Here is an 18,019-nt window from a genome sequence, read left to right on the forward strand (position 1 = left end):
AATGGATGTAAACATGTTGTAGAGGAGGGTATTTTTTTAATCTAATTCTCCTAATATTTTTGTTGTGTAATCGGCTGCACGTCTTTGAATAGGGTACGTTTGATTTAAATTGATCTAAGTTGTACAAGATAAAATTCCCATGCTGCTTCATATCAAAATATCATCAACAACTTTCCAAACAGGGGGGGCACGGTGGCTTAGTGGTTAGCACGTTCACCTCACACCTCCAGGGTCGGGGTTCGAATTCCCGCCTCCGCCTTGTGTGTGTGGAGTTTGCATGTTCTCCCCGTGCCTCGGGGGGTTTCCTCCGGGGTACTCCGGTTTTCTCCCCCGGTCCAAAGACATGCATGGTAGGTTGTCCGTAGTGTGTGATTGCGTGAGTGAATGAGAGTGTGTGTGTGCCCTGTGATGGGTTGGCACTCCGTCCAGGGTGTATCCTGCCTTGATGCCTGATGACACCTGAGATAGGCACAGGCTCCCCGTGACCCGAGGTAGTTCGGATAAGCGGTAGAAAATGAATGAATGAACTTTCCAAACAGCAACATTATGTACAACAATAATGTAAAAGTGCTACAAAGAAGTATTAAATATTAAATGAGAGACTAGGGCTTGTTTATGCAAGCGAACCTGAGTCAGTTATAAAAAGCTCAGCCAATATTAAACCCCTTGTTTATGGTTCTCCTGTAAAGCAATTCATTATGGAAAAGGTTTCAGCTTCTCAGTCTTGGAGGGTAAATAGTAGTGAGATTGACTAGCAGTAACACTCATCCTTAAACACAATACACAAAGAAAATGCTTGATGTACTAGGCGTCATGTATCTTTATTTTAGTTGCTGCTTTCATATAAATAAGGACGAAGCCAGAAGATCCAACAAAATCCTCTTCGGGACACTTGTATGGTCAAACGTGTCAGAAGAATAGCTGCAATTTAATAGAACTTACAAACACAAGTCAGACACATAAGATCATAAATGGTTAAAAAGCATTGAGTAGAATTAGAGTCAATAGTTTTAGTACAAGGTACAACTTCCTGTTTGTAAATAGCAAACTGACAACATACAGAAGACAAAAAAAAACATTTTAAACCTGTTAAAAGGTTAAATTGTGGATAACAAAAGCTGCAATGGCTTCAGTAGATTTTTAGAAATATCATGCATCCTGACACAATTTAACAAAGATACACTACTCAATACACTACAGGGCCAAAAGTATGTTGACACGTTTACATTTAAAGCATTTGGCAGTCACACTTATCCAGAGTGACTTAGATTTTATCTCACTTTATACAACTGAGCATTTGAGAGTTAAGGGCCTTGCTCAGGGGCCCAACAGTGGCAGCTTGGTGGACCTTGGATTTGAACACCCAATCTTCTTATCTGCTCAGTAGCCAACTCCTGAACCACCAAGCTACCACATCCCCACACCAAACTGGACACCAAACCACCAAACCCATGTGTGGTTCTTCCTCAAACTGTTCTTTGTCTAGAATGTCTTTGTATCCTGTAGCCTTAAAATTTCCCTTCACTGGAACTAAGAGGTGCAGATTTGTTCCAGGATGACAGTCCACCTGTGCACAAAGCCAGCTCAGGCAAGAAGACATGCTTTGCCAAGGTTGGACTGGAAGAACTTCAGCGTCCTGCACAGAGCCCTGATTCTGACTCAAGCCCACTGAACACCTCTGGGATGACTTTAAATGCTGACCTGCATGCACCCTAGACCTCCTTACTCATCATCAGTGCTCGACATTAACTAACACTCTTCTGGCTAAATGAGCAGAAATTCCCCCAGTCTCCAAAATCTAGTGGGAACCCTTCTAAGTAAAACTGCAGAAAAAAAGGGGAGAAACATGTTATGGTCATGTGACCACATACTTTAGATCTTATAGTGGATTTCAAGCAAGAGCTGAGTGTAACAAACATTATTTTGTTGTCCCAAATGTTTGTATCAGAGAAACACAAATCTTCAAGCTTAAATAGAGTACTATGCATTTTAAAAGTTACTAGAAGTCCTTTATGAATGTTTACATGTAGCAGGGATTCATTCCTCTATTGTACGTTAATATGCACATGACAGAGATGTGGATATGCTGGTTGCTTTAATACAATTAAAATGGTGTGAGAAACCTTTCTAGCTATTTAAAGTGTGGTGTACTGGGAAACTTTTGGAATGGTTCATTGTTTTCAGTTGGTCTTGGGATAATCCCTGCTCATATAAACCATCCGGTATAAAAGTACAACCGGTGATTAAAGCAATATATATATATATATATATATATATATATATATATATATATATATATATATACACACACACACACACACACACACACACACATCTTTGTTTATGTATTAGAAATTTACTTATAGCAAGAACACATTCCTTCCTAGAATAGATTCGCTCGCAGGTCCCATCAGTACAGCATTTAGCAAAAAGCGCACGTTTTAGCACCAAATATGAGCCGTCACACTAACATCAGGGACCTGCGCCGCTCCTTCGGTTTAGCTACTCGCCCTGTCACAGTCGAGCTGATAATTCACTGGCACGCAAATGATTGCAGTAAACAATGATTTGCAGTCTGCCACTGATATCATGAACACGAGCACGATATCAGTTGTGTCATAATGAACATAACAGTATAAAAAAGCAAAGGAAACACCCAACAGTAATTATATCAAAAATCGATTAAAACATAATGGTGAAACACTGAGCTTTTACTTCTTCGACTGTTGCTTTCGATCAAGAACGAATATGTTGAGTATGTTGGCACAACATCTTAAGTCTAGGGACTGAGAGAAAAGGAATGTCACTGCTTAATATTGTTCTATATTATATATCATCTGATATATTATCATCTTAATCGCAATCAGCTTGAATAACTGTGTCAGGCCTATGAGGAACCAACAATATTACATTTATACTAATTATTACACCATTATTACACTATTTCCCATAAAGCATAATCAAATAAATTAGATCTGTACAACGAACATATAAATCCTAAGATATCTGGAGTGGGCATTTAAACAGATGGACTACAAGGAATCTGTTTTCTTTTCAGAGCACAAAAATGACATTTTATATCATGTATCAAAGAAATTCTTTGTGAACTGGTAAATATGCATCGGTATTCAGGAATAAAATAAATTATAGATCATACAAATATGAGGGAAAACATAAATATGATCACTGTTAGACTTGCACAAAGAAAGATACCCTAAAAGCCCAGTTTAGATTTTAGTCTTTGTGACGTGTCAAAAATAAACAAAATAACATCTACACAATCTGAACCTATATTAGTAACAAAAAATAAAAAGGTGTAAACATTCTGAACGAATTATTAACTTATCAATAAATTAAAAAAAGAAAATACTTACGGACTAAGAACAATGTAAACACGATTCCCCTAACAGAGACAACAACTGATTTTACATAAGAACCCATAACAGATGAAATAAGATTCTCAAAAGGAGGTAGTGAGAGCATTTGAAGTGCATATTGATATTTAAACATACTATATAATTCAACAGTGACTTCAACTAATGAATAGTAGCTTTATAAGTGCAGTTCGATGCATTCAGGAGATTTCCAATGTGTTGCTTCAAATGTTCACTCGTTCTAAGAAGCACACACTTACTGCACAACACACAGAGAGGTGGAAAGTCAGATGTTGTTCCAGCGCTGGTGCTGATGCTGAACGTCTTACACACACAAACTTGCCCTGAAATTTCACAACAGACACACAGACAGACAGATTATAGGACGCTGTAAAATCAAGGGTGTTGGAATACAACAGCAAGAGAATATACGTAGACAATATATCTGAATATCATAGATCAAGTCCAGAAGGTAGATTCTAGCAACGTGATGCACTATATGGCCAAACATTTGTTGTCACCTGACCTTCACACCCACATGTGGTTCCTCCTTAAACTGTTGAAAAAAAAAAATCCATTAAAAATTTCAACGCACATAAATGTTTAAAATGGACAGATAGAAAGATAGACATATGGACAGATAGATAGATACACGAATGGATGCATGGACAGATAAAGATAGATAGATAGATAGATAGATATATAGATAGATAGATAGATAGATAGATAGATAGATAGATAGATAGATAGATAGATGCACAGACACAGACAGACAGACAGACAGACAGACAGACAGACAGACAGACAGACAGACAGACAGATAGATGCACAGACAGACAGACAGACAGACAGACAGATAGATAGATAGATAGATAGATAGATAGATAGATAGATAGATAGATAGATAGATGCACAGACAGACAGACACAGATAGATAGATAGATAGATAGATAGATAGATAGATAGATAGATAGATAGATAGATAGATAGATAGATAGATAGATGCACAGACAGACAGACAGACAGACAGATGCACAGACAGACAGACAGACAGACAGACAGACAGACAGATAGATAGATAGATAGATAGATAGATAGATAGATAGATAGATAGATAGATGCACAGACAGAAAGACAAACAGACAGACAGACAGACAGATAGATAGATAGATAGATAGATGTCTGATCTCACTAATGCTCTTGTAGCTGAATGATCACTAATCCCCAGAGCCACACTCTGAAATCTAGTAAAAAGTCTTCTAAGAGGAGTGAAGCTTATTATTATTATTATTATTATTATTATTATTATTATCGTTAAAAATAGGGATGATGTTCAACAAACACAGAGGTGTGATGGTCAAGTGTCCACAAACCTTTGCCCAAATAGTGTATAGTTTGATAAAATATTATTATTATTAGACACTTCGGAATATAAACAGCCGTGATTAAGAGATCTACTACAGTTAATTTGTTATTGCCGGTTTGCATTTAGTTAGGAGACAAATAACATGTTTGCTAGATGCTTAGCAAACCACTCACGTTCTGATACAAAAGCTAAAGCTAAAGAGTGATGAAAGGTAGAAAATGTCCATGATGCTAGAAGTAATTAAATAGTAATTTTGTAAAATACAGCAGAATAACCTAATAAAAGACAAGATAAAAACTCATAGAAACCTGCATTCAGGATCATGCATGTTTTTCATTCTTAAATAATGTTACCGTTTTATTACTGAGATGCTGGAGGTAACTGGTGTTCAACATAACGGCACGTTCTCCCGTTCTGAGTTCTTAATGATCCATTCAATTGCATCCCATCCCTACAGAGCAGAAAGACACAACAGACAGCATCATGATTAAACACAACTCGAGTCTGTCACGGCCTACAATCGACTCATTTTAACAGTAAATAATATTAACAGTAAAAAATATTTTGGAAAGTCTGATCAAGACACTGGCCTATTAGTTCATCAAGAGTTCTTGGTTACACAAGTCCACTCTATTATAAACTGTTGTAAATAGGACATTATTTACATTGACATTATTTACTGCACAGATTTAACACTTTCCCAACCAGGGCATTTTACTTTACATGAGCTCAACAGTTTCAATATTCGTGATTAATAATTTGTGATTCAGAAACTATAGAACTGTGAGATTTTGGAAATGCACAATAATTTCCAAAAACAAATTTAACCACAAGCCTAACTACTTCCACTTGCTTTGTATTTGTATTTGCTGATGATCACCATCTTTGAACTACACTTCTTAAGTGCTGGCAGTTTCACTTCCTCATGTTTCATGTTTAGGCTTTCCCAGTTTACAAGTTTATTTTTTCCAGCATTTTAGTTTTGAAACTAAAACTGTGTGAAACTGGAAATAACAGAGCCCATATTCGTAAAGATTCTTAGAACGATCTCAGAGAGCTCCTAATTTAAGGTAAAAATTTTCTAACTAGATATCTTATCTTCCGAGCAACTCTGAGCAAGGAAAGACAACTTTTAAAAAACAACTTTTATCTTAGAGAGGAGGCGGGGCTAAACCCGTTACTAGGTATGACACATTCTTTTGAAGACTGTGATTGGTTGACCAATAAAAAAAAAAGAAAACGGTGCTTTTAAAGTTCGTGACCGATCGTATTAAAGATACGTATTTAATAAATGTAAACAACTTTGACACGAAAATAGTCCAGGATCTAATCTGTAGCATCACTATCATTATTAAATATTGCATGCAATACATTTCTTCTCTCTCTTCAAATTCTTAACAATAAGAATTTTCATGAATACATGCTCTGGTCTCTCTCTCTCTCTCTATATATATATATATATATATGTATATATATATATATCTTCCATCATATTATACCTTGGTCTGCTGGATAATATATCAGAAAGGGTTTAGGGTTTATCTACATTCCAGTGGGTTATTGATCCAGGCTTAATGAACAGAAGAAATCTGATTAAATAAATTGCTCAAGTAAAATAATTCTTAATTAATAAAGCACATATTATTTCAGTTTTAAGATCATTTTTCCTCGTGTGTGCCAGATCATCTCAGGACACTGCACCCTTCTGTAATATCTCTAAAGAAAACCACATTGTTTACAGAGTAAATTCCTCAGTTGCTTCATTTTGCCTGATTGTGTAATCCAGGCAAAAGAGAAGTATTTTGGAGCTGCTTTACAAACTCAACATCATGTGATGTGATGTGATGTCATGTGGTAAAGAGGGTATTCCAGCGAATGTAGAAAAGTCACAAATTGGCTTAAAAAGCAGCACCAAATATATCTGTTGTTGCCATAAGTATTTATGCCTCAACAAACCTATTTTCACATTTTGTAGTGTTATAATGTCACGGATTTTCCTAAACGAGTCCTAAATCTGTTGCCATCAGATGTCACATAATTGGTTGAATAGAGTTCAACTGTGTCACATGTTCTCAGTATAAATACACCTGTACCTGGAAGACCCCAGAGTTTACAAGCAACATTATTCAATTCAATTCTATTTTAATTGTATAGAGCCTTGTACTATGGATATATATGGACATATATAAGTTTAGAATGCAAATAATTAAATACAATTAATAGTTTATCCCTATTGACCAAGCCAGAGGTGGTGATGATATCAGGAAGAAACCTTGAAAGGAACCTCAAAAGGAGACTCATTGTCATCTGGGTGAATCCAGAGAGTGTGATAAATCCAGAGCCGATCGTCCCTATACGCTCACTACGCAAGTTTCGTAGGGCCCCGCAAATTACGCAAGGCCCCGCCTCCTCCTGCCTCATTTTACAGCGCGTGTTAATGTTTACTGTGTAGATGACAATATGAAGCAGAGCTATACATCTGGCCATGAAAAGAAAAAAAGAAACAAAATGAGAGTGAAATGCGAGAACAGCAATCAGGTAAACTTGTGTTCTCTTCAGGTTTGATGTCAGCAAGAGCAAATAACAGTAAAGTTAAGTTGTGATTCTGTCTCTAGTCTCTATCGGACTAGTTAAATTAGCTGTGCAGTGCTGCCAGTGCATCTCTTGGCCTGTCTGTCTGTCACACAACAATTTATTGCGTGAACATTCGCGTGAATAAACGCCCAAGGGCACCGGTGTTTATAAACGGCAGCTCGATAACCGCGCCGCGCGTGAACAAGCGTTTATATGCACGTGCAATCGTGCACGAAATGACATGCGCGCTTTCCAGCAGCAACATCTGTGTGGGGACCAGGACAAAAAGTAGTGTGATAGCGCTCCTAAATTACAATGTTTATAGTCTCTCAATCAGGTTTACAACAACGTTAATGCAATATGGAAACCAATGGATTGGAGTGGGCATAATGCCAGGTCAATATGAATGCACACATCCCTCAGTAAATAATAACCATCAGGGATCAAGTATTGCTCTCATGCATACTATAAAACACAGTGATATGGTATGACAAGCCATTTTAGCTTTTATACATTCACATGATATGGATTGTTGATATCAAGAATTCAGTTTTCAATACTTAAAATAAATATTAAGAGTGTGATTTCTAGTAGTAACCATATTTTTGATCTCAGAAATTACATTTAAATTCAATTGCTAATATTCAACTCAAAATTCTATTTAAAATATTCCATTCAATAAAGATTTGTTTATACGACATTTTATTCTGTATTGTTTTACTGTTTGACCGAGAGATGGAGCAAACTTTTTTAAAAGGAGGGAGGTTTGTAGTGGGAGCAGTGGGGTGTCAAGTGTGAATGTGTGGCAAAAGGTTTACATGGCTCACGGGGCAGGTAGAAGGGCCCCTTAGCAGAATTTTGCTTAGGGCCCCAGGGAGGTCAGGATCGGCTCTGGATAAATCGTTTAATTTCTTTAACAGTGTACCAAATGGTCAAAATACAACACCAGGAAATTCATTCTAGTATTAACTTGAACTTTATCCTGTTAAAGTTATCAGTTGTTTGGAAAGTTGTGGCCTAATGGTTAGAGAGTCTGACTCCTAACCCTAAGGTTGTGGGTTCGAGTCTCGGGCCGGCCACGACTGAGGTCCCCTTGAGCAAGGCACAGAACCCCCACCCAACTGCTCCCCGGGCGCCGCAGCATCACGGTGTGTGTGTGTGTGTGTTCACTGCTGTGTGTGTGCACTTTGGATGGGTTAAAGGCAGAGAACAAATTCTGAGTATGGGTCACCATACTTAGCTGTATGTCATGTCACTGTTCCAGAACCACAGCTAGACTGGGAGAAATGATTCAGTAGCCAACCAAAGCGTTGACACTCCACCAAACTGGGTTTTATGTAAGAATAAAACAAAGAGCAGAAACCACAAATGGAAATTGTGATAGGCATTTTGGAGGTTCATGTGAAAAAAATCTATAAAAAAATATATAGCTTTGGCCCCAAGTGCTACATTTACTGGAAAACCCAACACTGTTCATCACTCTGAAGCAGTGAAGCATGGTGGTGGTAGCATCATTCTGTCGGAATGCTTTTCCTCCGCAGGGACTGAGAATCTGGTAAGGGCAGAAAGAATGATGGATGGATGGATGGATGGATGGATGGATGGATGGATGGAAAAAAATCCATCATGATCCAAGAAGAATACCTGCATTAGTCTGCCAGAGATTTGAGACCAGAGCAAAGGTTTTACCAGCATGACAATCATTTAGTGAAGCTCCAGTAGTGCAGTGGTTCAATACCAATAAACTGTACTTGAATGATCACCAGTATGTGATAAGTATGTATAAAGATGTTTAGAAGTAATAGAGACCTATCCTAATTGAGTCCATTTTATTTCCAGGTTGTTACCGTACAAAATGTGAAAATGTTCAAGAAGGTGAAGACTTATATAAGGCAATGTATCCCACACATGTAGCATTTATCTCTGCATTTCTCTAAATGAACAGTTTCATTACCTTTCTTGCATTAGCAGTCATACTAAGAGCCATCAATCCCTCGAGGTAGCTGCTCAAACGGATTCCTTTCACAGTGATTATTGCTTCTTGGGTTAAGATTGTGCTGTTGTAAAAAAAAAAAAGTGCATTTTGAAATTCCAACACTGTGAGAATTAAAATCAAGCCAAATTACATACTGTATCTGAATATAAATGAATAAGAATAATCAATGCAACAAACTTACACGTCTGGGTTTTCAGGATGTGGCCTGTAAACTAGTCTCTCATCAACGGATACTAAATTTGTGAGGGTTATCTAAAAAGAGTAATCAAAATAATTATTAATGTCTCACATCAACTCCCTATACTACTATTCACGAAGTATTCACAGCTAGATAAGACTATTTGAGGCACAGGCTGTTGTTGTATTTTAGGCTTCAGGCTGCAAGAACATGAAAGACTTTACATTCGATAAGCAAAAAAAAAGCAAATCAGGTATTTTGTGGTAGTCTTTTTTTGCATGTCAGTACTCACGTTTGCTGAGAAAAGCTCCATTATTTTTACTTCAGGGTCAACAACGGAATACTCTTTAACATATGTAGTGGTTCGACTTGTCCCCAGTATCTACAAAAAGACAATTCAAGTCAGACTTTTTCTTCATTCTAAAGATTGATGTGAACAATAACTGCAGCAAATAACCTGTTTCTGCATGATTATATGCACTGTGCCTTTGCCACAGGATTAGATTAGTTAATTGCATAAAAGTGCAGGCGTTACTAATAAAGTGGATGTCGAGTGTCTACATATGTGCAACAGTGGGGTCCAAAAGATAGTGAGCACTACAGAAAATGCTTCTGTTTTGGTTTCTTTTCTAAGTAAATACTACATTTTCATTAGACATTATATTATTGGCAAGTGCTTGAGTGAAAAGTAGAAAACTGACATATTTACTTACATTGTAAGTGAAGAAATATTTCAAAATCCTAAAACCTCACTTTCTAATTTACAATGAATAGAAAAGATTATCCCGTGTGGTCTCAGACTATTGGACCCCACTGTATATCTCAGGTTCTGTGAGGCTTTCCATTACTTTACTCACGGCTCGCACCACACCCGGGATACCCCACTCAGTGCTCAGCAGCCGGTGGCTGTGAAGGCGACCATGTTTATCCTGGTTCCTGTCCAGGACGTCCACTCCTACCACACTGGGGTTCATGGGATTGGGGTATTTTCTCATCGCTGCTTTGATCACCGTCTCCCAAGGATAGCTGGGAAAAGCAGATGAACCAAACAAGTGATTGTTGATTTTGTGGACAAGTGAATTTTTGGGTGTTTCTGTTTCAGAGCTGTCAAGTGTCACGCATTGAGAGTGACAGTCACGCATTGAGAGTGACAGTCACGCATTGAGAGTGACAGTCACGCATTGAGAGTGACAGTCACGAATTTCTGTCTTTTGTCACTCTCTCCTGCCAGACATCGTATTTCTCACGCAGAAAACGTTTTGACTATTTATCATATATTTAATATGCCGCACAGCTGTCTCTATGGAACCGGGCAGGAATCAAGCGCGTCTCCCCTGGAGTTCTTAGTCGAGCCTGACACTTATCAGCCAATCAAAAAAAAGAGGCTACACAATAGCCAATCAGAAAATAGAACTATCTGGGTAAGATTTAACGCAACAACCAATGAAAAAAAATTCATTAGAGAGGGTATTTTCGATGGTCGATTTGAACAAAACCTCAACACGAAACAGCTTGTCTCTGGACTGCACATTGTCCTCAATCAGGACACTAAAAATGTCTGGGCTTGAGCAGAACTGTTTTAAATGGGAGCAACATTACAAATGATAAAGGAGTCCAAAAAGGCAACAAACACTTACAATAAACACAAGTCATAATCTCTCTCTCTCTCTCTCTCTCTCTCTGTCTCTCTCTCTCTCTCACACACACACACACACACACACATTAATAAATGGAAATTAAACAAATACTTTTTATTTGCTTAAATTGCGGTCAGTGATCCTTACCAATCACAACTCCCCCATTATTATTATTATTAGTAGTATTTTTTTTGAAAGGGTTACGCTTGCCTGTCTTCAAAACTTGAGAGCCCTGCTGTTTTATGTTATTATCTGTTTATTTCACCCCAGTATGTGATGACAATAGTAATAATAATAGTAATAATTATGACAGACTTAAATGACCTTAAATCTTGATCTTTTCCAATAAACATCAGGACTGTGTAATAAATGAGGTAACATAAGAAAACAGAAGTATTACAAAGCAAAATAGGAAGAATCTTAATCATAGTATCCTTACAACATAGGACTGTTTTAGACCTCGTTTCCTCATTATAACCTTTCCTAGAGAACGTGAAAGAAAGTGAATCGACATAAACAAAGGACCGTATGCGTGTATGGAGAGGAGCAACACGCCTGGACACGTGACAGTCACGTGTCTGGTCATTGCGTTTCAGTGTAACGCAGAGATCATAAACAAACATCACAATGAAGAGCGTGCACATGACGTGTAGTAAACGGGAATAAAGTGTAAGATCCAAAAGTGTTAGATTTTGTTTTCTATGTGATTCATTATACATAAAAATGGCCCAATATCAACGTGTCAAAAAGTGCTCATGAAGATCACCTTTACTACCTGAATATATGTTCCGTGCTCCAGATCTTCATTTCTGAAATACTGTGGAAAAAATAAATAAAAAATAAAAATAAAACGTAATGTAAATATAAAACGTAGTTAAATCCGTTGCTGCTTTCTCAATCCGCCGGTAGCATCGTCCCAGGTCCTAGTGTCGACTTCCGCGTTGCTGTAACCAGGACAACCAATGGTAGCTCGCGTGCAACCATGCGACACTTTGTTAATCAATTCTGCGTCGAAAACGTGCAGAAATGTCACAAAATCGTTTGCGCTGTATAATCAATTCATTGATTTGTTTTCTGTGAGCGTCTATAAAGGAATCGTTTTTATTTATCCGTATTATGAAATAAACGTATGAGCAGGCAGCGTATGGGTTTTATTCAGAGCCCTTTAAACGACCCGACATTATTTATACAAGTAAAACAAAAACGTCCCATAAAGCTGTTATAAAGAAAAGTGAGTTATTTGGTGGCACTTTGCTTTGTAAAAGCTGCTAACTTCAGGAACACAATCACAATAAACAGTTCAGTTCAGTTTATATCCTAATAAACAGTTCAATCCTGGTGTTTAGATACTTCTTAAGGCAGAAAAATGCATTATATACAGTGTGTCTATAGCATTATTTATGTAAAACACGTGTGTTATGAAGAGTAAGGAGGGAAAAAGGAGGAAATAAGCCAAGGGCTAAGCGCTGAGGATGAGCTCACTGTGGGAAATTCTTCAGGGAAATTACAGGCTGCGGCGCGCATGCGCACTCGTGTATATGTGCAGTGATCCGTCCACGTGCAGTTTACATTGGAGCTGCTGTGTGGAAGCGGTCCGTGTTTGTGGTGTTTGTGGCCTCTTGTTGATGGACGTCGTCGCACCGAGCAGCAGAATGAAAGTAACATCTCCTGGTAAGACTTTAGTTTAGAAATAGGACAAAATGGCCTTTTTTAAAACGTTAGAAAAGCTTCAGTGTAATTTGAGAACAAGGAAGTAAGTTAAGAAAAATCTCTCTTGTTTCTCTCTCTCTCTCTCTCTCTCTCTCTCTCTCTCTCTCTCTCTCTCTCTCTCTCTCTCTCTCTCTCTCTCTCTCTCTCTCTCTCTCTCTCTGTCTGTCTGTCTGTCTCTCTCTGTCTCTGTTTCTCTTTCTCTTCTGTCTCTCTGTCTGTCTCTGTTTCTCTCTGTCTCTCTCTCTCGCTCTCTGTCGCTCTTGCGCTCTGTCTGTCTCTTTGTTTCTCTTTCTGTCTCTCTCTATCTCTCTCTCTGTTTCTCTCTCTGTCTCTCTGTCTGTGTCTCTCTCTGTCTCTTGCTCTCTGTCTGTCTCTCTGTTTCTCTTTCTGTCTCTCTGTCTGTGTCTCTCTCTGTTTCTCTCGCTCTCTGTCTCTCTCGCTCTCTGTCTGTCTCTTTGTTTCTCTTTCTGTCTCTCTCTATCTCTCTCTCTGTTTCTCTCTCTGTTTCTCTTTCTGTCTCTCTGTCTGTGTCTCTCTCTGTCTCTCTTGCTCTCTGTCTGTCTCTCTGTTTCTCTTTCTGTCTCTCTCCGTTTCTCTCTCTGTTTCTCTCTCTCTCTCCTACTCTCTCTCTCTGTCCTACTCTCTCTCTCTCTCTCTCTCTCTCTCTCTCTCTCTCTCTCTCTCTCTCTCTCTCTCTCTCTGTGTCTCTTTCTGTCTCTGTGTGTGTGTGTCTCTTTCTGTCTCTGTGTGTGTGTTTCTCTCTCTCTCTCTGTCTGTCTCTCTCTCTGTTTCTCTTTCTCTTCTGTCTCTGTGTCTGTCTCTCTCTGTGTCTCCGATTCTCTTTCTCTTGTCTCTCTGTCTGTCTCTCTCTCTCGCTCTCTGTCTCTCTTGCTCTCTCTCTGTCTCTCTGTTTCTCTCTGTCTCTCTGTTTCTCTTTCTGTCTCTCTCTGTTTCTCTCTCTGTTTCTCGCTCTCTGTCTCTCTCGCTCTCTGTCTGTCTCTCTGTCTGTCTCTCTGTTTCTCTCTCTCTCTCTCTCTCTCTCTCTCTCTCTCTCTCTCTCTCTCTCTCTCTATGTTTCTGTTAGCTGCAGGTACTAGGCACAAATACATCATAGAGACAATATTATATTTGGACCTAATTTCAGTAATGCTTTAAGTGTTTCGCTTGTGTGTGATGCAAATGAAAATGAGCATTCCCAGTATTGCAGTTTACGCTTTGTTATTAATGTACCAACAGAAGCAGAGAACAAGTTTAGTTATTTGAAGATAACTGAATAACATCATAATGTCTGGAACACAGTAACATCCCAATTATCAACAATAACATGATTATTAAGCAACATTTACATTTGTGCTTATACCTGATGCTTTAGTCATCATGACTTGCTTTTGATTCAGGATGCACTGAGCTGTTTAGGGATTGAGGTTTGAAGGTTCCTTACCTCCAGATAATGAATGTTTAAGTCAATTACATTTTATAGTGCTTTTAACAATGGTCATTGTCACAGAGAAGCTTTACAGAAATATCTAAATCCAGGATAAATTATAAATTTTACATTAATCCTTTATGAGCAAGCCAGAGGTGATAGTGGCAAAAGGGAAAAACTTCTTTGTGTGATATGAGGAACACACTGAGAAGAACCAGACTCAAAAGGGAACACGTCCTCTTCTGGGTGACACCAGACACCAAAAATGTTATAACCAGGTAATTTATTGTATTCAGAAGTAGGGCATCAGGATGGATCTGGCAGGTTTGGAGAGCAGAAGGGGTCAGGGTCGGTAATATCTCAGTAGTAGCATGTGTAGTAGCTCAATAGAGAGAGAGACAGAGAGAGAAGTGTCTGTCCAACTGATGCATCTGTCTTTTCATATCTATTATTTTACATCCATTGTTATTTAAATACAAATAAAGAATAATAATAACTCTTCATCTTCTCCTGATCTTATGTCCCTGAATAGATAAGGTACTTCAGCGTGAGCTGAGCACCCTGAGCAAGTGCATGCCCTCCTGCATGGTGCAGCAGATATCTGATTGCCTGCGCTGCTCACGTGCGCTCACGGACTATGAGGTGCAGGTGATTCGTTCTGGAGCCACAGACACGCAACAAGCTGCGCGTCTCCTGCAAACGCTCCTGTACAAGGGCCACACGGCATGTCTACGCTTCTTCCAGTGCCTGAATGCATGCAGCCCCTCACTCTTTCACACCATCACCAGAGGCCTGGGTAGGTGTGAGCAGACAGGTGTTTGAGAGATAATATGTAAACATGCGTAGATTGTCTTTTAATCTCTTTGTCTTTTCTGCAGTGAAGGTTACCGACGAGGCTCACCATCATGTGGAGACGTCGTCCTGTTCAGGTATGCACTGATAGTTTTATTGTAGAAACTTTATTATTCTTTGAAAGCCAATTTATATGTAGAGGTAAATACAAATAAGATTCATGCTTTTTAAGACAGTGGAGATGACTAGTGTATTGCGACAGGCATTGTTTGTTGCTCTTGGTAAAGAGTTCGGTGGTCGAATGCATGAGCCGCAGTCGCTGATCTCACACGTTTTATGCAGTTTTCCTTCCTGCTTGCTTAACACACACAATGCCACACCAGTTATGTCCCATAGAGGACGTATGCATGTGAGAGGCAGGAGACTGTGGTCTACATGTGTGCTGTAAGAGGCTGCAGAGTTTGTTGCTGTGGTTTTGTCTTAGCGTTCATGTATGCTCATATGTTGCTGCTTTCAAACGTCTTCATTTCCAATTGTTTATTTTGTGTTTTGTCTCCACTATTAACAGTGACCACTGCAACTGTTCCCCCATGTGTCATTACCATAAACAATTCCTCATTGAACAACTGCATCATAGGAAACAACAACAGCTTGTGCTGTCTGCTCTCTCAGACCGATGTCCATGACGGTAAGAGCAACACAGAAGTGTAGCAGGAAATGATGTAGCATATTATGTACAGTAATGTGTCCTAACACCCCCTACGACTGACATATAAACAGTAATAAGCAATAAGCTTTGTTTTTAACACTTTTTGTCAGTATTTATAATCTTTAGAAAATATACTAAATACAGTTTAATATTTTCATTCCTTATGCATTTATCGTATGCTTCTGCTTTTTTCATCTTTTTAATTTTATTTATTTATTTATTTATTTATTTATTTTAAATAGATGCAGTGGAGCATACGGAGAGGAATCATCAGGACAGGGAAACGTCCACTGAGTCCACAGAGGCTCCTAATGTTCAGGTGGAGAGTTCCAACATAGAGTACGTCATTATAGGGGACAACAACTACATGAACATTGAAAGCAATCTGGACCCACAACTTGAGGAGGAAACTGATAGTGTGGATGAGGGTTCATAGGATTGGGGTAAATAGGATTAGGTGGTCAAGATGGAGACCACAGACTGTTAAAAAAAAAATAATAATAATATATAAAAAATTGTTTTTATATATAGTTATATTTATATATAGTGTTATATATTTGTTTTGTTATATATATTTATGCAGAGAAACTCTTCAGTTTAAAACCATTCATGGTTAAGAAAGTATACACATTTGTGTGATTTTAATCTAAAGTTCTCTGAAGTGTATAAAGGCAGAACTGCTGATGTGATATCAGTACCTCAGTAGTGATATGATTGATTTTTTTATTACAAACTGATATTTTAATAAGCTATGTGTTACTGTTACTTTTGCGCATTTATTTTTTTGCCTCATAACTGATAATGAATTGTTTTATATTTATACATGATATTTATTATGGGTTGTGAACCTTTATGTTCAGTCAAAAATATGTATAAAGTATATTAAAAAATATATAAATTCAAATGAATTGTGTTGTTGAAGTATGTCATTTTTGGGAAGAACTGACGGAGAACTATTTAAAACAATGTTGTTTTGAAGCATTGCCAGGAGCTGTGATATTTAATTTTTTTATTTTGTTACAGCAGTATGTATGTATTTTGTCTCCATATTTATTAGGATGTTCGACTGGTAACGTGGATTGAATGAATTTCATTTAATCCAGGCCATAATTACTCGAAAACAAGTAGGCCTTATGAAACCAGAAAGGGGCGGAGCTTGAGTCCACCACAGGGCAATTAAAAAAAATAAAAAGATACTGGTTGTCTTAAGAGATATCAGGATGGGGATTAGACCTTTCCATTGCTGGACTTTGGATATTTTTTTACTTTTATTTTGAAGTGCCAGTTGGTACTTTGATATCTTAGGTTTATATTAGAGGTTAATGATGAGGTTTGATGTGGATCATTCTGCTTTGGTAGCCTTGACCATGCTCATTGATCTTGTCATGTCATTTTGAAGTGCTTATTGTTGTTTCACTCGGTCAAATGTTATTTAGCTTATGTTGTTGAATAATTGTAACATTTAGTTAGATGCAGGTTTTGCTTCGAATTAGATATGCTATTGTTTGTGTCAAAACTTGTTATGGCCCTTAGTTTTTAAATAAATATTTCACCATTTTGTTTTGTACCAGTAGTCTGGCTCAAGTCACCTTACCCTCAGTTAGAGTTTCAGTTCCCTTTCACTTATAGACTTAGCCTTAGGCTTGGTTTAATTCAGTTTGACTGTCTAGAAGATTACATGGGATTCCATCATACTGTTTGTCATAGCCATGACCATCACTTTGGTACTTGTGATGTCAATTTGAAGTGCCACTTATTGTCTTTCACTTGGCCAAACGTTATGTATCTTTAGTTATTGCCTACTTTGCGTATATAATAATATGCAAATATGCTTCAAATTAGATGATAGTTGTTGTTTGTGTAAAAAACAAACGTTTTAAAGCCTTAATTGTTTACTTTCGTTTGAACTAGTAACCACGACTGTGCTCGGTTATAGCATTAATAATGTTCCAGTGGTAACAAAGGCACCCCTAAAATAGGGATTGTTGTGTATGAAGCTGTCCGGAGACCGTCATGCTTTCTTTTGAACCAATGTTGTGTCAGTCAGCTGTATGGTCTGGTCTTTATCAGCAATCAGGTCTGCGCTTTTGTAGAAATAATTATTTACATTTACACTATTTACTGTAGAGTGTCACCCAAATGAGGATGAGGTTCCCTTCTTAGTCTGGTTCCTCTCAAGGTTTCTTTCTCATATTATCTCAGGGAGTTTTTTTCTTGTCACTGTCGCCTCCGGCTTGCTCGTTAGTGATAGGGATAG

At 38.0% G+C, this 18,019-nt stretch overlaps 2 protein-coding genes across 5 annotated transcripts; one reads left to right on the plus strand and one right to left on the minus strand.

Annotated features, from left to right (window-relative positions):
* Window positions 1–2,335: 2,335 nt before the first annotated feature.
* Window positions 2,336–12,040, minus strand: prelid3a (PRELI domain containing 3A). Of its 3 annotated transcripts, none has more exons than XM_060870889.1 (7): window positions 11,901–12,040; window positions 10,346–10,514; window positions 9,781–9,870; window positions 9,492–9,562; window positions 9,269–9,371; window positions 5,094–5,191; window positions 2,336–3,718 (listed from the first exon to the last, which is right to left on the minus strand). In XM_060870889.1, the coding sequence occupies exons 1-6, from the start codon at window positions 11,930–11,932 to the stop codon at window positions 5,129–5,131; spliced, it is 528 nt and encodes a 175-aa protein (XP_060726872.1). In that variant the 5' UTR covers window positions 11,933–12,040; the 3' UTR covers window positions 2,336–3,718; window positions 5,094–5,128. The 3 variants fall into 3 exon arrangements, with proteins under 3 accessions (XP_060726872.1, XP_060726871.1, XP_060726873.1); XM_060870888.1 differs by having other exon boundaries at window positions 10,337–10,514; XM_060870890.1 differs by lacking the exon at window positions 11,901–12,040 and adding an exon at window positions 11,565–11,670 and having other exon boundaries at window positions 10,337–10,514.
* Window positions 7,198–16,608, plus strand: si:dkey-29h14.10 (uncharacterized). 2 transcript variants are annotated; one of them, XM_060870887.1, is made up of 5 exons: window positions 7,198–7,278; window positions 14,794–15,057; window positions 15,140–15,190; window positions 15,622–15,741; window positions 16,005–16,608. In XM_060870887.1, the coding sequence occupies exons 1-5, from the start codon at window positions 7,260–7,262 to the stop codon at window positions 16,196–16,198; spliced, it is 648 nt and encodes a 215-aa protein (XP_060726870.1). In that variant the 5' UTR covers window positions 7,198–7,259; the 3' UTR covers window positions 16,199–16,608. The 2 variants fall into 2 exon arrangements, with proteins under 2 accessions (XP_060726870.1, XP_060726869.1); XM_060870886.1 differs by lacking the exon at window positions 7,198–7,278 and adding an exon at window positions 12,672–12,796 and having other exon boundaries at window positions 16,005–16,605.
* The last annotated feature ends 1,411 nt before the right edge of the window (window positions 16,609–18,019 follow it).

Source organism: Tachysurus vachellii, chromosome 5, assembly GCF_030014155.1.
Source record: "Tachysurus vachellii isolate PV-2020 chromosome 5, HZAU_Pvac_v1, whole genome shotgun sequence".
NCBI classification, from domain to species: Eukaryota; Metazoa; Chordata; class Actinopteri; order Siluriformes; family Bagridae; genus Tachysurus; species Tachysurus vachellii.

Coding starts and splice junctions, on each gene's coding strand:
- prelid3a (XM_060870888.1), bottom strand. CDS start 11,932: ATGAAGATCTGGAGCACGGAACATATATTCAG. Junction 10,515..11,900: donor AGCACGGAACATATATTCAG/GTAGTAAAGGTG, acceptor TGCTTTTCCCAG/CTATCCTTGGGAGACGGTGA. Junction 9,871..10,336: donor TGGTGCGAGCCGTGAGTAAA/GTAATGGAAAGC, acceptor GTCTTTTTGTAG/ATACTGGGGACAAGTCGAAC.
- si:dkey-29h14.10 (XM_060870886.1), top strand. CDS start 12,751: ATGGACGTCGTCGCACCGAGCAGCAGAATGAAAGTAACATCTCCTG. Junction 12,797..14,793: donor AATGAAAGTAACATCTCCTG/GTAAGACTTTAG, acceptor GTCCCTGAATAG/ATAAGGTACTTCAGCGTGAG. Junction 15,191..15,621: donor GGAGACGTCGTCCTGTTCAG/GTATGCACTGAT, acceptor CACTATTAACAG/TGACCACTGCAACTGTTCCC.